Consider the following 24,538-nt stretch of genomic DNA (forward strand, 5'->3'; position numbering starts at 1 on the left):
CTTTGGGGGAAAAGTTCACTTGAAATTTTTGTTTTGAGAGTTTAGCATAATGAGGTTTTCAAACACTTTTCTAAGAATAGAAAACCACTATGTGTGTACAACATTCAATGCTTGCTGGTATTTGCTTTTTAACTTTCTTGGTGATTTTTAAGTTATATTTCCCAATCTAGTACCTGTTCACGAAGATGTTGACACTGAGTTGTAGAAATTAGGACATGTGCTTTGAATTTCTTTCCCAGTAATCATAATGAATATTCATCTGTTTACATTTTTTAACCTATTCCTGTGATCATCTACTTTTGTTCATGGGGTTGCCTTACTAGAGCTGGGTATTTGGCCCCAAGACCAGGGACAGGGCCTGTCCAACTGAATTATCCCAGCAGCCAGATCACAGTTGGCCTGGAAACAGTAGTTCTGACAGCTCTGACAAACTGGTATGTATGTACTGGCATGGCTGATGCTTCACACAGAATGCCATGCTAGGGCCATGAATAAGGCTTATAACTTATTCACATTGGGGTCACCAACAACTCTCCCAGTGACTCACACATGGTAGGAGTTCAAGAGACAGTGCCTGAAATTCACTCCCCAAGTGTAAATTTCATGTGATATTGTTCAGAGCCATCCTTAGGAAGGGTGTGTTTGGAGCAGATCATGTGAACTTTTTAGAACTTTTTTATTAAGGACACTTTCAAACATATTCATAAGTAGAGAGATTAGTGTTCATTTTTATGTAGATGAAATCAAGTTAAAAAAAACATGAAGGGCAGCTTTGAAAAGGAAAAGAATTTGAGAAAGAACAGACAAAGGTCGGTATGATAAAAGGGAGGGTCATACTCAGACGAAGGCTCTTTGTAAGATAGAAAACAATGGCGAAGCTTGCCTTGCCCTGGGAACATTCCTGATATCGCCCATAGCATTAAGGAATACACTAATCATAATAAAAATTGTCAATATTTATTGAACCCTTCTCTGTGCTAAGCACTGTTTTACAAACTTATGAGCTACCCCTTATTATCCCCATTATACAAATTAGAAAATTGAGGCTTTGAGAAGTTTAACTTTCTCAATGTCCCATGGTAGATGACTGGTAAGTGTCAGAGCCAACATTTGAGTCCTGGACCTTTTTTTTTTTTTTTTTTTTTTTTTAAAGATGACCAGTGAGGGGATCTTAACCCTTGGCTTGGTGTTGTCAGCACCACGCTCAGCCAGTGAGCGAACCGGCCATCCCTATATGAGATCCGAACCCATGGCCTTGGTGTTATCAGTACCGTACTCTCCCGAGTGAGCCATGGGCCAGCCCTGAGTCCTGGACCTTTTGACCCAAGAGCCTGTACTCTTCACAACATGCCCGTGTTGGTTAAATCCAGTTTATATACTCTTTGGCTCAAAACTAACTGTGGCATTTGTTAAAAAGGCAGATTTCTCATCCCCACCCAAGACCCTGGGCATCAGAATACTATGCCGTGAAATCTAAGAACACACGTTTGAAACAAGTTTTTTAAGTCCACCGAAGTTTGAGAACGGTTGTTCCACGATATATTGTGGAGGTGTAGTCTCCATCAGAGGTTCTCTAAACTTTTTTGATTCTGCACCTTTATCTATAAAATATTTTATAATGTGTTTTCTTAGAGTGCTCTCATTCTCTCTCCAAATTGTATCTACCCTTTATAAATTACTCTTTACAACTTCATGTATAGATATCATTATTCTAATATATTACATATGCTATAAACATACACAAATAAAAATTTTAAAATAGCCCCTGGGCGGGTACACTCCACATCTTTTTAGAACACTGGTCTATAGTCATACAACATAAATTTGCTATCCTCTTTGTTGTATCACAAATATCAGGGGTCATAAACTGGAATTAGGCCTCAGTTAGGAATTAAAAATCAGAGAATTTCATAGCAAAATCCAGATTTCTGACTTCTTTTGAGAAATAGTAGATTTGGCCACCTGGGCCTGAGTTTCTGGTATAAAATGAGCAGGGCCTGATTAGGGAAAATGGGCCAGAGCTGAGCAGTGAGCCCCTAAGAAAAGGGGTGCCAGGTGTGCTCCTGGGGTCATTTCAGCCCCTACTCCCTCCCTCTCTCATTCATATTAATTACCCAGTGAGTGGGCAACTCAGGCTTTGACGTCAGATCTATTGCCTATTGCCTAGACGTAAGGATTTCCTACTACAGCCTAACATGAAGATAATCTTCATCTTGGTGTGTTGTGTGCTGCCAGATCATTTTTATCCCTTAACTTTTAAAATTAATAATCTTAGTTTGATCCATATGAATTTGCTATTTTTGTAGGCTCCAAATGCTAAAGATAAAAGAATTTTGCGGAGGTCAACCTAATCATAAGCCTGTGATTATGGTGTGCACCATGGTGACATCTTGTTTTAACAACTTAACCCAGGTTATTTCAGTGGCTGGGAATAATAACGTGCTATTGAAACAAGGAATTTTACTAATCAAGGCATTGAAAAAACATGGTTGACATTGTCACTGGTTTTTATTTTATTTACTTTTTTGCAGCTGGCCAGTATGGGGATCCAAACCCTTGACCTTGGTGTTATCAGCACTGCGCCCTAACCAACTGAGCTAATGAGCCAGCCCTATCATTGGTTTTAAGGGAGATGTAAAATAACTATGTTGTCACTTTCCAAGGAAAAGAAGAGTATGCAAAGAGGAAAGCTATCCTATAAATTAATAAGCCAGACTTTCTCGAGAGCTTAAACCACAAGGTATGGACTTGGAGAAACAAAAATAACTATTTCATTAGTGCCTCAGAATTTTATGGGTACGGGGAAACATTTTACCTAAAGTTTGTGTTTATCCATTTGTAACTGGACTACCACGAGGCCTGTCTGTGGCCTGACTGTTCATGCACATCTAGAAAGAACACAGACTTAACTGCAGAAGCCTCCACAATAGATATTCATTGAGAAATTTTTTCCTACACATAATGAATCTTATTAGAAAGAATAATTTACTAAAAGTAGAACTGATAATGATTAAAATTTCCCACTGAACAACCTGTTAGAGATTTAAAAAAAAAAAATTGTCTTGATGAAATTCGATCTGCAAATATATGTCTGGGAAAATTGGGTTTGACAGAAATAATGGTCACAAAAGAAAATTCACAATGCCAGAAGTTACAATGGATACAATTTGATAGCTGTATGAATATTAAATCCTTCCTGTACAATCTATACATAACAAAATTGTATTTTTGAAAATGTTAGTAAAATTGAAAGTATTTATCATTTTGACCAATTGTAAATGTATAATTCAGTGGTGTTAATTACATTCACAATGTTGTACAACTGTCACCACCATCTATTTCCAGAATTTTTTCATTACCCCAAAGAGAAACTCTGTAATCATTAGCAGTAACTCCCTATACCCCCTACCACTCCCCCCAGCCCTTGGTAACTTCTATTTTCTGTTTCCTGAAGATTTTTAAAGGAAGACACCTGTGCACTATGCGTGATAGAACGAAATATCCTCCAAGTCTTCCTCAGCTCCCGTGTGCAGAGCAGTCTGCCCTTTCATTGGCCCCTGTGGCCTCTCGGGCCCCTGCACTGCCTTGCTGTTGTCTCATGCCCACCTTCTGCTCATGTGCCACTCATACCACTCGGTGCCATCTCCTAGCACACAATCTTCTATACTCCACACCACTGGCAGCAAAGTGCAGTCTGGCTTCTTACTCTGGCTTTTGTCTCATGTGGAGCAGTTTCCTGGGATTCTTCTGAATAGAATTCCCCATCCCTTCCCCATGTGATGTCCCACAAATCTATTGAATAATTTTCTCCCAGAGGGGACCGCTGGGAAGAGACCAACCAAATGCAATCAGTGTTTGCTTGTGGCACCCAAGACTATTTTCCGCTGACAGCCTGAGCGTCTCTGCTCTTTTCTTCTGGGGTTTCTGAATTTGCAACTGCTCTGGCAGCAAACACATTAGCATAGGGATACACAGAGGACTGGGTCAGTATGAAGAGATAGTAAAGGTGAGACCTGGATGATGAGACATTAATGTAAAGAGCAGGGGCAAGGATATACAGAGAGAACATATGCAAGAACATTGAGGTAGAAAAAAGTGTAGCTTCGTGTTCAAGGAACAGAAGGAGGCTTGGTCGCCTGGAGAGTAATGGGCACTCAGTAAAATGGCATGGGACAAGATTGGAGACGTGGGGCATGTCAGAAGTTTACACTTGATTCCATGTTCACTGGGAAGCCATTTGTATTAGCTGGGAAGTTTTACTGCTTGTCCTAGAAACTCCCTTAAAGGGTTTAAACAATAGGGGGATTTTTCAGCCTCAGTAAATGAAAAGTCCAGAGGAGGACTGCCTTTAGGTTAAGGTCCTGCTTCATTCTCAGAAATTCTCTTGACTGTGTTCTTTTCTGAAAGTCCTTGAATAAGTTTCTCTCCAGGTTGCAGGATGGTTTCTGCAGCAACCAGTGTTATGTATTTCTTTTTTTCATAAGGAAAGGGAGAGTCTAGCTTCCCTAAATTACTCAACAGAAATCCTCTTCTGGTGATGGAGAGCAATAATCAGCCAAAATGTATATCGACAAAATAAAATTAAAAATAAATAAATAAATAAATAAATAAAATAAAATAAAATAAAATAAAATAAAAAGAAATCCTCAACTTCCCCAATGGGATCAACCTGGTCTGGCCACAGTGATCAGGGACTTGCTATCACCTTTGGCTTAGGTTTAGGTACTGCCCATCCCTAACCCAGTCTCTGCAGTGAGAGGGAAGTTATTACTCCAATCAGGACTCTGCACCCCCTTGGAGTTAGGGCTGGGGTCTATCCTAATGGCAAGGCTGCTACTTAATGAGAGCAGAGTGGTTCCCCAAAGAATTTAGAAGGTATAAGGAAAGAAAGGGGGAATGGATATGGGGTTAGTAACCAAGAAAGTCCATTACACATGGAAGGATTTTTAAAAAAAAACTCTAGCTGCCATGAGGAGGACAGACTGGATGAGCCAGAGAGGAAGGAAGTACGTTAGTTAGGAAACTACTACAGTAGTTCAGTCCAGAGCCAATGGTGGTAGAGACTGAGATGCATTTTGGAGGTAGAAGTGACAGGACTTGGTGATGGATTGGGTGATGGAGGAGGCAGTTTTGGCTAGACTGTGAGGGGCCTCAAATTCCAATGTTTGGACTTTACCCTGTAGGCAATGATGGAGGTGTTAGAGTGGGCTGTTTTTTGTGATAGTAAGAGATTAATAATTTTGTCTTTTACTTTCACTTTCTCCTCCTCTTTGTAATTAAAATTTTTTTACACTTTGCCACAGCATATTATTTTTCTTTTCCAATGTTTTCCAAATGAAGAAAACACCAAAACCACAATCTATGGTTTTATTAGTTTGATTTACTGCTCACTTTTTATCCAACAATTGACTGAGAATATCCCTCAAAATCTTTTTCTGTAGTCTAATTTTATAAGCCAAAAAGGACACGGCTTCACTTGATTCTTAGAACATTGTGAAACTAATACTAACTTTGCTGAATGTTTTTAGTTTGAATTAACATGCTTACATGCCATTCAATCTTGCAAATTGCTATCATCAGGAATTGAACATGCTTTAGCTTTTCAAAATATCAACTATAAGCATTAAGAGTGCAACTGCAGCTCCTGGTTTAATCCTCTAGCTATTCATTATCTAAAGCTTATTGAGAGTTGAGTCAAACTTCAAGGATGTAAGGTGGCTATTTTTGCACAGTAAGCAAAATAGCTGCAAAATGATGCCCTTGACAGAAATGCACTGGGTGTGCTAATTTTGCATATAAATTCAGCAAAGCACTGCATTAAAAAAATTCATTCTTGTGCTGATTGCAAGGTCTACTCCATCCTCTCAAAAAGAATTGCTTTTCCTCCATTCATTAAAAAAGATCAGGACTTGGTTTTGTCTCATTTCAAATTCCCATTTATATTATATTATTGGATATTACTTTGTTGTGCTTTTTTCTTTTGGGCAAGTCCCCATCTCTTTGATCCTGTTTCTCATCCTCTCTTTACCCCTGATGAGGATAAAACTTCCTGGCTACATACCTCATAACACTGGGTTTTGAGTGACAGGTGAGATGATATATGAAAAAGATGTGAAGACTGCTAAGCTCTACATAAAACGTTTCCTTTTGTGGTAATGCAACATCTATAGTTGTAGCGGTTACTGTCAGGGCTCTGCCCACATCTCTTTTTCATTACAGCTTCCTCAGACTTTGTGTGTGTTCTCCAGCCTCTAGAGGATGCTGGACCAATGTGCGAGGCAGGCTGGAAATGCCAGGGAATTAGTGCCCCTGAACCTATAACCAGTGGGAGTTGGATGAAGATAAACATCTTTAAAAAAAAAATATATATATATGTGCGTGTGTGTCTCTGTGTGTGTATATATATGTGTGTGTGTCTGTAGATATATATATATATATATATCGACACACACACACATATATATATATACACAACTTTTTTGCCTCTTGGTGGTGGTGTTGGGTGGGGGACAACCCTTGAAAGTGTTCTATGCAGTCTCCCAGGGGTCCTCATATAGGCTGGGTCCCAGTTCCATAACAATAACCTCTTCGTTAATGCACACTGTTTTGTGTTCCTTCCATTTCATTTTTTACTTTCCCACTTCCTGAACTGATACTTCCTGGGTTTACTTCTTACATAAATGACCTACACTCTAATTCTTTTCTCAATGTCTGTTTCTGGTGGAACTCAACCAAAGACCCTCGTTCTGATAGTCTTTCGAAAAGTCTGTGTCCAGGTAGCTCATCAGTGATATTATAGCCACCAATTCTCTGGCTTTATTGTCCTGTCTTCTATGTAGAATGAAGCTATCTTGCCTCCTGACTGACTAGACTTAATGTATTTAGTGGTAACTTTCCGAAAGGTGGTATCTTAGTAATCCTGGTGACATCCACCATCCCTGAGAGTTTGTGCATCTTCTAGAAGGACCAGCTGATGAATGGTCAAACAGATGAATATAAAATATCACCTTTATTGCTAATTAAGATGATACTGGAAAACATGGCTTATAGTTGTGGGCAAGTGTGCTTTCTAATGCTGTAACCCCAAATTAGGCAGACTTACGTAACAGTTACAGACAGTGTTGGACAACTTCAGGCCTCTAACTGCAGGGCAGAATCTGCCATTCTAAAGTTTGCAGAATGGAGGAGCTGAACAGGATGTGTTCTCTCTAATGACAGGCAGATTCTGAAGAGAAAAAAGAGAAGGGGCTGAGACACAGACGTCTAGTTTCTGTTCTCCAAATTTCTAGTCAGAAAATTCACTCCATCTCCCTTGTAGGAGTGGGAGAGAGGGGCAGAAAGAAACCAAAATGTTTTTTAATGAAGTCCCCTTCTCATGGAAACAAGATTTAGGGGAAAAGAACTTCCCCCTTTCCAACACTCCTCAGGTTTTTGTTCTTTGCTCATTGGGCTTAACCATTAAGCTCAAAGCCAATCAAGAGTGTGACCATCTCATTTGCAGGAGATCAGCAATCTGTCAGGACAGTGCTGTTTCTGCCTTCATGAATGCAGGCTACCATCCCACCCGAATGGCAACTACTCTTTCTTTGTGTATTCTCCTGGAGGTGAAGAGCGTAGCTGTTGTTGCCCTCAGAAGGCAAATAAGTGATAGGAGTAATTCAAGGGTCACGCTGAACCCCAGCTGAAAGTTTCCAATTTCATTTCCCATTCCTAATTATGTCTAATCATGTTGTTCAGAACAGTCTCTCACAGGTTCTGCAAAGAGACAATATGACAACATAAAGATGTTTCAATGAAAAACATTCCAGTGAAATATTGATGTCCCAAATTTAAATATAACATTTATCATTGTGAATTTCCTGGGGAGAAATTAAAGTTCAAAGATTAGATTCTCTTTTCTGCTTGAGTTAAAGCTAAAAGACATTAAAGGCTAAAATTCACCCTTCCCAATCTCTGATTCTACTCCTCCTGAACTGCAGGGGTTCTTGATGCCTGGATAGCACTGTGGTTCTTTCAGCAGCCTGGACCGTGTCCCATTAGTACTATTGTGGCTTTTTCCAGAGTCTTGGAACTTGAATGAGTTAAACACCAAGTTTCTGAGTATACTTCACTTTTAAAAGAGTATCATTAAAGCACATAACACCAACATTAAACAAAAGAAAACAAATAAATTCTATGATCTTCCAGTAGTTATCAAGGCAAAATGATGTTTCCAGAACCCTGCACTTTCCATAACACAGACTCAGTGATATCTCAATTTCAGCTTTCCCAGGATGCTAGTCCATCTATGTTGTTATCTGAAATCCTTCATCTGTAAACTTAAACTTGATGGGGAGGAATCTCCTTCAAGAAGTTAACATTTTTTATCACTCCTGTGGGAAGAATCCACAGACATTTCTCTCAGGGTGACATTTGCATTCTTGCAAAGTTTAGAGATAGGTAACGAGGGCAAGCCCAGGCACAAGGTCTGTCTTTAGAGGGCTTTTGTTCCCATTCTGCATCTTGGGAATCTCTTAACTTTCATTTCCCTTTGAGCCCCTATCTTCAACATTCCCTTATCCATGAAGTCTGGGCTTTAAATAATGATATGGTCTCTATACTCTCTGTTAGCTTTTCAGTTCTTTGCCACAGTGGTTCCTGCTGTTGCCTTCTGTTGTGGAGTTGTTGTGAAGCCTGTCTTCTAAGGGTAGTTTTCCTTTCATCCCCTCATTTGTTTCAGCTGGAAAATATCTGCAGCATATTCCTGAACTAAAGCTGCTGTTGATGTTTCTGCAGCTTGGATCCCTAGATGTATTGGTTGGGAATAAGTTTGGCTATGAATGACAGACAACCCAAAATAACAGGGGAAAGGCAGAAGTTTATGTCTTTCACGTAAATGTGTAGGTCAGTATTCCAGGGCTGTTGTAGTCCTCCGTAGTGTCAGGGATCCAGATTCCTTTGACATTGATGCCCCACTGTGTGTAACTTTGATCTCACTGTCCCATATGCAGACATCTACACTGCAGGCAACAGGAGGGAGGACAGGATGAAAAGCAAAGCATAGGGTGTTTGTGTCCAGTATCTTAAGGAGACTCTTGGAAGCTGTCACATGACACCTCCTGCTTACATCTCATTTGCCACAATTTAGATGCATGAGTATACTGAACTGCAAGAAGGGCTGGGAAATGTAGTCTTCATGCTAGGCAGCTATGTATATTCTATTCAACTTTATTATTACTAAAGAAAGGGAGAATCAATACTGGGAGCAACTGGACTACAGACTAGTTGCACTGGGACCTGGTGAGGACAGATACCTCTGTTGAGTCTCCTCAGCACAGGGCCCTCCCTGGCTTTGGATTGGTCCAGGCTTCCTGCACTACTTCTCTCTGCCTTTTTCAGCAATAGCGGATGTGTGCCAGTGCGATTTCCCTTTACATTTTCTAGAAAGGAATGGCTGAGTATGTCAGAGTACAACTGACTTTTTAAGTTGATCCCTTTCCTTCCCTGACAAATATGGGCCTAATGCTATTTGTAGGATCTGACAGCTTTTTTTTTTTTTTTTTTTTTTTTTAACTTTTTTACTTTTTCTCCTTTCTGGCCCGGACATGTGCTTTTCTAACATTCCATTCTAGATTTTGTCTAATGAAGCCTTCAGTTGTTAAGTCACTATGTCTGGTCTGCCAAAAGTAACCATTGTTCAGAAAACCCTTGGCCACCTGAGGGTTTGTCTCTCTAAGTTAGACAGTCCTAACTGGCATGGGTTTTCTGATTGGACTGACAGCTAATCCAGGCTCCATTCCATTTTTCGTTGTCCTGCCTGGCTCTCTTTTGTTACGTTTCATCTTTCTGGTTGCTTTCTTTCAAGTCTTAATTCTAAAAATGTCTCAGGCGTGTTCTCTCTGGGCATAGGCAGCACTTGTGTTCCTATGTATAATTATAGTGACATCTGGAAACTCATTCAATAATTCCTTAAATAGTTTCCTTTCATCTGACTGAGCTTTCCCTCGCAAATTGTCCAGTCTTTCTGGGTACACTTGGTATCACTGTCCCAGTCTTTAAGAAGCGGTTCCCCAGTGGTTATTATCAAGGAATCTCTACATACCTTTAAGAGAGTACGTTGCCAGCAGTGGCCTAGCATTTTGCTCTGTCTGGGAGAGTCAGTACCGTTTGCTGAGATTTTACTTTTATTGTTAGATTTCTTTGGGTCCATGTTACCATTTCTGTCCTAAAATAAACCCGAAAATATCTACTCACTTAAAAAATAACCACACGAATTAAGCCCTAATTACATAATCTTTTCCTTTTTATCTGCTAGTCTGTCCTTCAGTTTCATTTCGCCTTTTATATCTGATTTGTTCTCTAAGATATCAACTTTTTCTCCAAAAAAGCTTTCTCCTTCTTCAGCTTAATTATTCTTACTTTACTATTCTTCCATTGATCATGTTTTAAGACTGGAGTACACTCTAGAAAACACTCAAGACATTCCTTGATTTCCTGAACAAATCTGATTCCTAGAGACAGGAGTGTTTTAGGCATAGGACTAATTGCCATCTTAACCTTTGATTTTAAAACAATTTCACTTAATGTATCTTTAACTGAGACAATTTTCATTATAAGGCTCTCATTTCTCTGTTTGCTTGGTTTTCAACAAAAGACTTCTATGGTTGTCAGCGGAGCTGGAGTACTGGAAATCTAAAGCCATGCTCAGAGCCTATGTAATTTACAAATACAGTCCATTTAGGACCACATAGTGGGAGGAGATGAACTGAATCTTTAGACTATAGTTTCTTTAACAAAAAAGTGGCAAATTTTAAAAAAGAGAGCATGAACTACTATAGAGTGTAAGGACCACACCAACCAAATGCAATGTATGTATCTCACTTGGAACCTGATTAAACAAACCAACTGTAAAAAGATTAATAAAATCTTTTTAATTTTGAAATAATTTCAGACTTACAGAAAAGTTGCCACAGTACCAAGAATTCTCACATACTCTTCATCTAGATTCCCTAAATGTTCACATCTTACCACATTTATCATTTTCTCTAAATATATCCATATTATTTTTTTGACAATAAGTTTCAAACAAAATGCTCCTTTATCTCTAAATACTTCATTGTGTATTTCCTAAGAACAAGGACATTCTCATACATAACCACAGCAGAATCATCAAGATCTGGAAATTAATACCAATACCACAACATTTACTATAGATCTTATTCAAATTTTGCCACTTGTCCCACTAGTGTCTTTTATAGCAAAACAAAAACATTTTTTTTCTTGGTCTAGCATCCAATCTGGGATCACACATTGCGCTTTCTTTAGGCCTCTTTAATTTGGAACAGTTTTTCAGTCTTTTTCATGATCTTGACATTTTTGAAAGTTAAAGGCCGATTATCTTCTAGACTGTTCAACTTGGCTGATGTTTCATTATATTCAGGTTATACATTTTGGGTAGAAAGCCACAAAAGTGACGTTTTTGTCCTTCAGGCCATGTTATCAGGAAGCACACAATAGTTGATCCATAACTGATAATAGTGTAAAAAGACATTTTTGAAAAGGTTGGGGAAAACTGAAAGCTGATGATATTAAGAAGTTATTGTTAATTTGGTTAGGTGTCATAATGGTATTGTGGTTATGTTTTTTTAAACATGTTACTTATCTGTTAGCAATATATACATCACAGGGAAAACTGAAGTTAACAGGACTGATGTCCATTTCTAGGGAATCTGACAACTCTAGGCAGAAAGCAATAATGATAATATAGCCAGCTCTTGATTATTCTAAAATAGTGTCCACTGTGCATAATCCAGGTCTTCAACCATTTTTCCTTTCTTCTGTGGCTCCTCTTTTGGTCACCACATTTACAGCTTAACCAATAAAGTATAGAAATCACACTGTCAAATTTTGTGACTTACTGGATGAAGAAAGCCTGTGGGGAAGAGACTGAAACTACCAGTTAAAATCAGCTTCATAAATAATTTGAACATTTTCTTTATTATTTGCATGTCCTCCTTATTTTAGATAGTTATGAGTTTAATAAAATGAGATCATTAAGATGATCACATAATAAAACTTAATAGCCAAAATACAAAAAGTCTGCATTTTATTTTTCTACTTTATTTTTTGAAAGGAACATTCATTTTTTGAAAATTTATTTCACCAAGGACTATTCCTTGCTGATGTTCAAAGTTAAACTATTTTTTTGTATCTGTCTCATAGAAGAAAAACATGAAAAATCGCTTCTATGGCAGTTTCTTCTAGTTTTTTAAGCACTCTTGTAGTAGCAACCGGTTTAAAATACTGCTTTGTTTCAAAGCATGCAGTTTAGACGTATCTTCACTGATGACGGGAACGTTTTCACTTTGTTCCTGAGCTGTCAGGTCACTTTCACTGTCAGACAGTGTACACAGGAGAGTGTCATTTTCATAGGTTGGAAAATAATACCTGAAAACAACCATAGATATACTGAATAACCAAACTAATAAATTGTCCAAAAAATTTCCAGGCAGCTGAACATACACATTACTATAATTTTGCTAGGTTTCCTTACCAACAATTTCACAGCATTTTGCAAAGGCTGTATTGGAGACAACTTCTGAGTTACTTTCACTTTGACCTTTACTGGCTGACCTCAAGCCTTACTGAATCTAGTATACTTGCTATCTGGCCATTCTGCCTCTGCTTGACGTCTACCATGATAAGAAACAAACTATCAAAAAAGGCAGCCACTCCAGTTCTGGGCAGCTTTAGTTGTTAGATTATACCTCCTCATATGAAGCTAAAAATTGTATCTTTCTCATTTGTATTCAAAGGTCCCAGTTCTTCCCAACAGGTTAACACAGTTCAGATACAGTTACTTTTTCAAAGACAAAACTTTCAAATATCTGCTAAACAGAATTATGTTTCCCTTTGTGTTTTGTTTTCCAACCATATTATTACTGGTTCTTTCATTTTAGGTGATGAATTTATAGAATTTTAAGTTTGTTATTCTGGTTCCTTCTCTGGGTACACTTGGGAGTTACTTCTGAGGTACCCTGGATTTCAATCTCTATAAGAAGAATTATAGGAACAGGGTACTAGTTTAATCCATGGCTGACTTTGGCTTCCACGAATCTGAGATTTTCTAAGGGGAAAAAACTAGAGCCTTTAGCTGGAGTTCTGGGGGACTTTAACATTCCCTGAGCATTGAGGAGCTAGAACCTCACAGCCTCTCAGAGGTTTCCTCAGCTGAGGTTAACCAGAATGTGAGACCAGGCCCTGAAAGGTTGAACTGGAAAAGGATACCTGGGAATCTGACATCTCAATAGGTACACAGCAGATGACCAACTACTTAATGCTTTTAAAGTGCCCATATGCAAAATATATGTCAAAATTCTTAGCAGTGTGCATACCCTTTGACGTAGTAATTCTAATTCTAGGAGTTTATCTAAATTAAATTAGATAAGTGTGCAAAACATGTAAGCATATGGATATTCATTGTTATCACTATAATAGCAAAAAGCAAAAAACAACCCCGACGCCTAACAATTAGGGTATATCCATACTGGCATAATTGGCAACAATTAAAAATGATGCAGCACCATGTGTATTTGACATGGAAAGATGCTTACAATATTTTTTTTAACAAAATATAATTTAAAAATCTATATCTACATTTACATCTATCTACATCTATATCTATCTCCACGCCACAAATTCTGAAATAGCTGGTTTCAATTGTAAAAGAGGAATTATTTTAAAAATAAGGCTTGGAAGATATTCACTTTTTATGATAAGTATGTATTCCTTTTTTCTTTACATTTAAAGAAATTAAATGAAGGAATAAAATAAAGGAGACAGAGTAAAGAAGCATATGTCTAGTTGAGCAGTACATACTGTAGCTGATCCCACGTTTTTCTTTCAGGAAGCAGTGAAGTGTGTTTAGCTTCTTCCATGTGAGCCCTTAAGTCTGCTTTGGATTTGAACTTTATATGGCAGCCATAACATTTACACTGGTGAACCTGCCTCCGAATAAAATTGACCAGTTTCACTTGCTGATAGAAGTTTAGTCCTGAAAATGACAGTATACTGTATCATTAGACAACTGGTCAAATTTGTTTTTGCACTGTTAAAGTTTCTTAAAGGAGCTGCTTATCTTTATTAACCAACCTGAAAAACTAGTACAATTACATTATAAAACATAATAACAGACACCAAATAATAACAGCCAATACTTACATAGGGCGTATGTGCTAAGCACTATTCTAATCACTTTCTATGTATTAACACAGGTTGGGCATACCTAACCGAAAATCTAAAGCCCCAAATGCTCCAAACTCTGAAAGTTTTTGACATGATGCTCAAAGAAAATGCTCATTGGAGCATTTTGGATTTTGGGATTACGGATCCTCAACCTGTAAGTATAATGCATATATTCCAAAATCTGAAAAAATCCGAAATCCAAAACACTTCTGGTCCTGAGCATTTTGGATAAGGGGTATTTAACCTGTACATTTAATCCTCACAAAACTCTATCAGATAGGTAGCATTATCCACATTACATATTAGGAAACCGCCCAAGGTTGCACAGCTAGAAAGTGGCAGAGCTAGGATTTGACACCAGGGTGTTGGCCCCAGCGCCCATGTACTTGACTACTAAGCTAATTACATATACAATGATATACATGTCTGTAAGAGCAGCAAGGCAAAGTAGCACATCCAAGAGTCTAGGAAAGCAGTGACTGAGCTTAGATGTGAGAAGTGAGGTTTTCATTGCCTTAAATCCATTAGTAAGTCAGTACTTTATGTCTTAATGCCCCAAATCCTTCTATCATAGTGATACTGAGAATGAGACAACTGGGTACACTTGTAATAAATAATGCTAGTTACGCTGCATTGTAAGCAGTGCAGTAGGTATTTTACATACATTATTCATTCCCTGTTAACATTTTTCTGACTCGAAGCCCAAAGCCAGTAGAGTTGGAGCTGGAATATGAACTCTAGTCTGACTTCAAAGTACATGCTTTCTTCTGGCCCCCTCCACTTTATGATAGATATTAACTATTAACTTTTATTTTATTTGAAGCAATTATATATGTAAGAAAGAGGAAGAAAAACTATATGAAACCAAAAGCCATATTTAAAAATTACAGTTCAAAATAGTGGAGAATCAGTGCTTAAGCGATATCTGTTAAGACCATCTGGACAGAGACAGATTTTGGCTGTGCACTCTCCAATCACGGCTACTGAACACAGGCATCATTTATAGGATGGTGGTTTGTAAAAAATGCAGCATCATGGAAAACAACTTCCGAATCAAACTTACCAAGTTCTGACTTTATTTTGAGGATATCAAATTCGTGTGCATCCTTAAAAAAGTAATGAATACATCTGTAAGCATATGAATTACTTAATCTTTCAGACTGAAGTTATAAACAGCTTATTCACAGGAGTTTGAGTACTTTAGAAACTCAGTCTGAGTTCATCTTCTACTTTTGAAGCCTTCTAAATCTAACTACTTCCCTCCACATCAAACAGCTTTTTAAAGCATAGTCCAAACAAGCCATGTTAATCACAACGTTTTAATTATTCACAGATTATAGCAACAGTTTTTACAATTTACTATGTATGCATTCTGCAGTCTTACAAAAGTGTGTAGGTATGATATGGCTCTACCATACTATGCATCTGGGCTAGAATTATGGATACATATGGGTTCATTGCTCTGCAAGGAGGTAGGTAATTTTACAAATTCTGCATTTCATTTTATGTGGTCAAATATATTGTTTAAACCTGAAAGTTTTTTCTTCACTCACATCTTCCCACAAATTACATTTCCTTTTGATTTTCACAATGCAGAGCTTATTTTATTCTGTTTGTTCTGCTCTGCAACTGTCTGTATAAATGTTTTGACTTACAAGTTCACAGAGGATAAAGACCATCTAACTCACTGTGATATTTAGTACAGCACCATATGCAGGATGATTAGGAATTCATGATACATTATCATTGAAATTTACCAAACAGAAGTTAATGACACCTGTCAAGGATGCTGAAAAGGGAATCCCTACACAGAGTAGGGATACCAAGGCTCCTTTCAATTCAAAGACATAGGAATGAATTAAATTTAAACACAGGAAACAATACACACATAATAGTGGTAACCTGTTTCAGAGAAAGTGATTCTCTGCTTTCATAATGGTAAATGCCCATGGCCTTTCTAACACCTTCTAGGTCCTTATTCTATTGAATGGTGTTTCTGAATGAGGGTGGGTGCAAGAGGAGAGCATGGTCTGCTACTGGCAGATGTAGCTGGGGGGTGAGGCGGGGGGGGAGAAGAATATCAGGATCATCCAGCAATACTTTTCTATCATAATCATCCCTCTACTCCCAGGCTGTGAAACTGTCATGAATCACTAAATGTTTTCCTTCCCTACCCTCAGTGTATAGCTGAAGATCAGAGGTGCAGGGAGTGTGCCACCTCTAAGGTATACTGGGGTGAAAAAAGGTTTAGAACCATCAGCTTCAAGCTTCACTATAACCTAAAATGGCCTCCAGAAGGGAAAGCATGGACGGGGAGTGCTCACAAATTTCTTCTCTCCAAATTTTGGTACCCAAAGGAGCTGTGAGACCATAGCCTGGACCGGCTCCATCCACTCCCCTCTCCCCCATTCTCCCAGGGGCTTTGTAAATGGCAGTGTCCTCTCTTCTTGCTCTCCTCTTCATTCACCAGCACAGGAAGCAGGGGAGAAAGACTCAGAACCTGTCCATCTCCTGGGTACTGTTAGTTGTGGTTGCAGATCCCACCTTCTGAGCCAGAGTTATCTTGTAAGCATCTCAAAGATGGGATGGCACTGAGATAGGAGGTGCTCAGTTTCCAAGGCTTTGGGTTTCAGACCACTCCCCTGGGCCTCAAACCACTCCCCTAGGACTCAAGCCCTGCCTCCGAGTCCTAAGCTACGGTGGCCTGTAGCATTTATTTTTGGCACCAGCACATGCAGATTGAGACCACAGGAGGCAGACTTATGTAACCTTGGTGGCTAGCCAAGCATGTTCAGTAAAAAATGAGTTTAGCCCTTAAATTACTTCCCACTGGAGGAGCTAGAGGGCAATGAATATATTCAAGTATATTTGAATATATTTGGTGCACCTGATGGAATTTGACCAATGAACATGCTCTAAAAGAGACCAACTCAACATGTGCAAAACTAGGTTACATAACTGGGAACCACCCCTATGTCGAATATTCATTAGATATTATGAATATGTATAAATAGCAAAACTATAAAAGTCAAATTCAGGAAGAAGGCAGGGCTTTTGATCACTCTCATTGGGGCCAGCCACACTTTGCCTGAGGTGTGTATTTCTTACTTTTTGTATCAAACTTGCCTTTGGCAGGCTGTGCTCAGTCTCGAACCAGGCTAAACTTTGTGAGGTATATATTTCTTACTTTTGTATTAAACTTGCTGTCACCGCTGCTCAGTCTTGGAGCTAGGCTGCACTTTCCCTGGGAAGTCTGTATTTCTTATTCTCTGTATTAAACCTCTTTTCACTTTCTACTGTGATTCTGCTCTTGAATTCTTTCCTGTGGCAAAATCAGGAACCTCGTACAGGAGAGGGTGGGTTGAGGCCGGCTACTGGCCTCCCCAGATCCTCTCCTCTAGTATCAGTATTAGTGGTCTGTGAAATCTCACACTAACAGCTCTCCCAGGTCCAGTTAATTGTACTAACTAAATTGCCCAGAGCTATGGTTCTCCTTGATGAACTAGGCTGGTCTTTTCTGTTTTGCCTAAAGCACTTTTATTGAGAAACTAAAGGATATAAGCCAATCAGGGTGCAATTATTATCAGCTTTCTCCTGTCAGAACGAAAAAATCCTCAAGTGAATAAAAGTATCTCACCTCCATGTGGACATATAATTTCTCGATTGTTTCTGCTTGCTTTTCACAAAAGAGGCAGACAGCAGAGAGAGGATGTTCTTCCCAATCAGACCAGTCACTGGGTTAAAAAAAAAAAAAAAGGAAAATATGGAGATTCCTTCATTAAGAGGGTGTACTACACAGTGACTTGGTATTACTTTCTGCTCCCAAGGAAACCCTGCCAATCTCTTTCAACTCTGACATTTTGGTAAAGACTGTCACATCATATTATGACTTTCTTATACTGCTTTTGAAATTCAAAGCAGCACCATGAAATTAATATAAATAGCAAACAGGTGCTGCTCCATTTTTCTCATATTTGCCTCTCTTCTAAGCTACTTCACTATAACATTAGTGCAATGTCTTTCTGAGACAACTAGGCTTAATTTGCAAAGGAGACATATCAAGAGATGTGATGCTCTCTCTCATTAATCACAACTACTAAGTGCACACGCTGTGAAGTGTGATGCCGAGGTGTTTCTGCATGACAAACAGCATATTTTTAAAAGGCAAACCATATATCTTTTATGAGGGAAATACTGATGATTTTAAATGGGGCAAGTGTTAAATCTGGTGGTAGATATAAAACTGAAAAAGCATACAGGATCCCTTTTACCATTTCCCCTCCTCCTTGCATTTATTTTTTGGAATACTGCCAACATCTTGTCATTCCCAAACCAGGAAAATTGCCAGTAAGGAAGATTTGTGGAGATGAGAAACCGCCCATTCAAACTCAAAGGGGAGGATTTCTCATGGCAAGTTCAGAAATTATTGCTGCTATGACTCTGAAGAACAACCTAACCCAATTCATACCAAAGCTTCCTTATTAGAAAGCAAACAGGAAATACTTTCCCTAACTGTATCCTTTTAGGAGAGAGTCACCTGCCCATCTCTTCCAGGTTATGATTATTACTACTTACAAACTTTTGTGTCATTAAAACTTCAACATTTACCCATTAAATGTCCTAACTAGTATGTCCTAATAGGAAATAAATGTTTTTATTCTAGTCTGGAGGACTCTCTGCCTGAATCTCTATGCATCAAGGAAATCTGGCAAATGGCAACTCTCCAACTTTGGGTTTTACTTCACTATTAAAATAATATTAATTCAAAATCCTGGGAGAGAAAAAAAGTCTAAATAGCTTTGACCGAAAAAAGAATAAATAAAAGGGAATCCCTTTGGATTGAAAAGAATACTTTTCAAGTTTATAATTTCAAGTCAAGAAGTTATGAATGTTTTAAGTTAGTCATCAGTGGGATGAACACAAAACAAGATTAACTTCAATTCAATTATATTCTCTACTCCAATGACAAGCAACATGGAGAATTCAAAGATCATATCACTTCAAGGTCTGGGAATGAACTGATTAAGCAAAACACTTTAAAATGTACTTTTATCTGATTTATATATTGTCTGTGTGTTCAATTAATAGCTTTAATTTAGTTAGAATAAAAGTGTCTTTAGTAACTTATATGCCAAAGTTATTCTGAATTCAAGTTTTTGCTATATTACATGAAAGAACGCATGGCTCAAGAGATTTTTTCTTTTTATTCTCTCTCTTCAAAACGATAATTTTAAACCAAACTAAAGAATTGTTTTTTTACTCTTTAAACATTATAATTAGCAACAATAAGAAGTCTTACTCTTCCTGATGGTCTAGCAAATCCCGATCATCTTCCAACTGAACTTCTTCCCACGATTTTCCAAGTTCCTTTGTAGGAAGAACAAAGGAATTAGAGATTTTTGGGGTTGGGGGGGAGGTAGAGGGGAAGGGAGGGAGAAAATAGACAGAGAACTTAACCTCCCACCCCCCAAAACAAACCCCACCAAACCTACTCAAATGGCTTTGAAACAATACAAATAGGATATATTAAAAATTTTATTTCAGTGATAAGGAATGATATATACTAAAATGCTCTGAGTATTTTTCATTTTGGAGAAGCAGCAATATCCTTTCAACCAAGTTCTTTTTTTTGAAGTTTAAATCAGTGTTTTTCAATCCTGGATGGATATTAGAACTGTTGGGGATCTTTTAAAAAAACCACTGGTGTCTCCTGGTAGAGACAATGAAACAATCTCCTAGATGGACTGTTTCTACTTATGGTCCCCTACAGTCTATTTCCCAGACAGCAGCCCCAGTGACTTTTCTAAAGGACACTTCCTTGTTTGTATAAACCTTGCCATGGTTTCCCATCACACTTAGAACAAAATTCAGGGTACCATGGCTTGTAAGAACTCCATGCTCTTCCCTGGCTCCCTCTCCATCCTTATTTCCTAACACATTTCTCTTCCTCAATTTGCTCCAGCCAGACTGGTCTTTTTGCCATACCTTGATTACGTTGAACACAGCTTGCTTGCTCCCACCCAGCTATTTTTGCACTTGTTGCATTCTCTGCCTGAAACACTACTCCTCCATGTACCTGCATAGCTCAGTCATTCTGGTCTTTGCTTAAATGTTACCTCCTCAGCCTTTCTCTCACTACCCTGTCTAAAACAACACTCCTCTCCCAAGTTATGTTTTATTCCTCTATCATGTTTTACTTTTCTTCAAAGAACTGGCCACTACCTGAAAACATTTTGTATATCCATTTGTTTTCTTATTTGCTATCTGTCTCCCCCAACTAGAATGTTCATGAGGACATGGCCTTTGTTCATTGCTACATTTTCAGAGCCTGGCTGGCATACAATAGGTAATAAAAAGTATTTTTTGAGTTGAATTGTAATTGAAAAATATCTAAAAATTTGAGGTGAATTTAGACTCTATCTCAAAAGGTTTTTCTAAGGTGATGAAATGAATTAGTATAAAGCATACGGTACCAGGCATTAGAAAGTACTCCAATACCTACTCAAATTCCTTTTTTCCCGACAGTTAGTGAAAAAGTTCTACCCTTTTGGGGCAATGTCTGGCAAGCCTAGTCACAGTTTCAGCAAAACTTTATGGAGTAATGAGAAGAAATGGTTTCTTTTGGTCTATTTCTCTTTTCTCCCTTGAGCCATTTCTTCCTTTCTTCTTCTGTCTTTGTTCCACACCCCACTGTGCCGTGCAAAAGCAGATAGTATACCAAAGAGGGATGTAGGAACATTAATGGGCACCTTTTCAAGTAGCTCAACTATGGTTAGTGTCAACCTGTTATAAACACAGTGACCCTTTATTTTTTTTCTCAAATAAAGGTATTCATTTAGCTAAAAACAAAGAACTATGACTGCCATTATGATTTAGGGGGAGAAAGAAAGTCTATCATTCATCAACTTAATGAGACGTTTTGAAGCTGTCATTACCTATCAGCTAAATGATGCATAAACAGACATACAGAGATCTACCGTAACGTCATTAGAGATAGTTAATTTGAACTCTATAATATACATTCCAGAGTCGTCATGAAGTGTCAGAACCTCATTACAAAACATTAAGGTAAGGCCTCAACACTGCCCACAGGATCCTTGATAGAATTTCTGGTGAAGAAATAAATCTTACATGCCTTACTTGGTCTCTCTGGACCTGGATTTAAGGTCTTACTTTTATAGCTGCAAGATACTATTCAATGATCTATTCAATGATACTATTCAATGGTAATATCATCTGTGATATTACCATTCTGAATGATATCAGCAAATGTTGCTTATCAATAAATGTTTTGATCCAAAAGTAACAAAAAATATCTTTTACCATCAAACTTCCAAACTCAAAGCATTATTTTGCAACTTCCTCAGTGTTCAGCACAACATGTAGGGATTTATCTGGGTAATATAGCATTAACCGTTTACCACACTAGAAAGGAAAATGGAAATCTATGTTCATTAGTATATTAGGAAATAGGCAATTTGCACATGACAATGGCCCAGATTTTCCTAGAGTGCTCTGCTTTGGTACACTTAAATATATGATTTATTACAGGAACAAGAAGACCCAAAGAGGGAAAAAAAACCCAGTACATAACTCTCTAATTAAGACATCGTGCTAATCATGTCAGGAAAGCAAAGAATGTAAGAAAAACAAAGTTTGGAAGGCATGTCAGTAAAGATGTTCAGAACACCCCCTCCAACCCCTGCATCAGACGGTTTATGAGCAATGAGAGGATGGAAAAAACATAGGAAAAATATCCCCTTCTCCCAGCACCCCTCCACCCTAACACACACACACTTATACAAAAAACCCATTAGGAACACAGAAAGGGAAGCATTTTAAATGTACATAAATTATTTCATTAGAACTATGACAAAACTATGAAAAATTAAGTGTAAATTAAGAATAAAAAAATTTAAATCAAAGAATGATAAAACCACAGCAAAAAATAGTTCCCTTTAGAAAAACTCAGGGCTTGAAACATGAACACCTTAGACACATGGAGCCGGACCCCTGACGTCGAGCAGTCTGTCGCCCTCTGAGGCAGGGGTATCTGAATGTGAAATTAACTGGCCCTTTGTCCACTAACTATCCCCACTGTCTGCTGAACCCTTTCACTTGTGAGAAAACATAGTAAGAATTTATGTAGATAATTCAGATTATGAAATGAACCTTTTATGTATTTGCAAGTCTGTTATTATTCAGAAACTGATATGAATTATTAAACATGGAAATTCTCTCACCTAAGAAGGAAGAAAGAACCCGCCAATTTGCTGAGCTCAGAGAAGAGCCAAAAACAGCCTCTTTGTCCCTTGGCTCTCCGATTTTTGATGACTATTAGAGTGCATCTTGCTACGGACAGCCTGGATGCTCCCATCTCTGCTGCACTGGAAATTCTATAGGTGTTGGAAGTGGAGGTGAGGAACTCTGGGTGGATGACTCAAATACTGCATATACTACTATCAGAGAGGTCAAACGCTGACTTTGTACACACCATTACAAGGTGTTCAAACTAATGTGCTTACATGTTTGTCTCTCATACCAGCCTCTAAACTCTTTGGGAGTAGTGACTGAACTCAGCCACCCTGTCAGCAATATTTTTCTTTCTGCTCCAGCATCTGGTACCTGGAAGGCACACAAATGTATGTAGAATGAATAAAGCCAATGAAATTGCTTATGAAGGAAAAGGATGTAAGAAACGGATGTACAGACACTGACTACTAATACAACAATTCCATCTTTTGCCTACTCTCATGCACTTACATCAGCCTTTTCCCTCAGAGGAACGAACAGTGAATGTCTCTCATTCTTTTTCTTTTTTTAAATAATAAAGCATTCTTATTATTCATTGCTTAAGTAAAATTTTAGAAAAATTTATTCTTCACATTAATGATTTACTCTTTATGTTATTCATATTAAATATTCATTAATGGGGTCTAAAATAAAACTAAAAGGATGCTGAGAAACTGTTGGCCCTCATTTTTCTCTAACTACACGCTATTAGTATTTGGAATAGTCTTTTATATACTCATTCTATGTATTATCACACTTTTTATTTACAATATTCTTAGAATGTAATTAAGGCTGATACCTCTGGTAAGTGGTCCTCTAGTTTAGGGCACTATACATCTTTAGAGACTTCATTGGCTTCTTCAATCCTTTTTAAAGGTGTTTACATCATTTCCATATGTTAAGGCATTATAACGCACTTTAGTTTTTCTTTTTGTTAATCCTTCTTACTGTTGGTGGCTATTTACCTCAGCAGGAAAGCATACAGGGCTGAAAAGGCTAAGGTTGCAGGTTAGAGCCTAAAATGCTGATTAAAGTCAGCTTTACTTTGACTTTTGCTCACTTTCTAGTTTGTCACAAAAGAGAATAGGCAAAGGCGGGTGAATACATCATTACGAATTCATCACCATTGCTTGACCAAAAAACTTAACCCAAATCATAAGATGTATTATCTCAATTAAAATGAAGGAAACTGATGCAGAGGATAACTAACTTGCCTTAGCTATGTGCTCTTGGGAAAATTATTCACCCTCTCTGTGCCCCAGATTTTTAATCTATAAAATAGGCTTAATGATAATACCTGTGTAATAAGGACATGATTAAGATTAAATTATTTAATATAAATACCTAGGATAGTGACTGGCCCATACGAAGTAATCAAATATATGCTAGTTAAAAAAAAAAAAAAAAGAATTCTATCAATATTATCCTAAAGCTGTGATTTAATTTTCATTTTACATGTTATTAAAGCCTTTACATTATCTTGAAGTACTTCTCTCAAGCCATGCTTCATGCCGCATCAAAGCTGGGCACTCTGTGGGCAGTATAATCTATTATGCTCATGTAGAGATAGCTGGTTTCAGTTTTGACAGTCATACTACCTGATGCCCAGAGAGTAAAGCACCATACTTTTCTAAAGTGCCAGCAGAATATGACTGAGCAGATCCTCTGAAGTCTCCTCTAAAAAGCTCCAGCTATACATTTTTCCACTGGTCCCAGGCTCTTAAATACTAGTTTAAAAGAGCCCTGGAAGGAAGAACTATTAAATTGCTCTCATAGCTTGCTGCAGTAGCCAAATATTTCTTACAGCTAACACTGAAGTCCACTCACTATTGGATTGGGCTGGGCCCTGAAGCAGCATTTGCTCTAGGAAGTAATGACTGAGTGATTTCAAGAGAAGACTGAAGGACTCAAAAGGTGCCTTTGCCTTTAGCTGGTTATAAAACATTTGCAGCAAACCACGGCAACCTCCCAGAGTTAATCTTCAAACACATGTTAAACTTGCTTCTCAAGGGGAATTTTAGTT

At 38.0% G+C, this 24,538-nt stretch overlaps 1 protein-coding gene across 2 annotated transcripts in view; it reads right to left on the reverse strand.

Moving 5' to 3' along the window:
* Positions 1-10,887: 10,887 nt before the first annotated feature.
* The window catches only part of ZNF277 (zinc finger protein 277), a 129,921-nt gene continuing 116,270 nt past the window's right edge, over positions 10,888-24,538 (reverse strand). For both annotated transcript variants that reach the window (XM_063098748.1, XM_063098747.1), the window contains exons 8-12: positions 19,523-19,590; positions 17,861-17,957; positions 15,287-15,329; positions 13,858-14,032; positions 10,888-12,426 (exon numbers count right to left, since the gene is read on the reverse strand). In XM_063098748.1, coding sequence (XP_062954818.1) covers positions 12,240-12,426; positions 13,858-14,032; positions 15,287-15,329; positions 17,861-17,957; positions 19,523-19,590 — 570 coding nt within the window. In that variant the 3' untranslated portion in view covers positions 10,888-12,239. The remainder of the gene's footprint in view (positions 12,427-13,857; positions 14,033-15,286; positions 15,330-17,860; positions 17,958-19,522; positions 19,591-24,538) is intronic.

Source organism: Cynocephalus volans, chromosome 6, assembly GCF_027409185.1.
Source record: "Cynocephalus volans isolate mCynVol1 chromosome 6, mCynVol1.pri, whole genome shotgun sequence".
Taxonomy (NCBI): domain Eukaryota; kingdom Metazoa; phylum Chordata; class Mammalia; order Dermoptera; family Cynocephalidae; genus Cynocephalus; species Cynocephalus volans.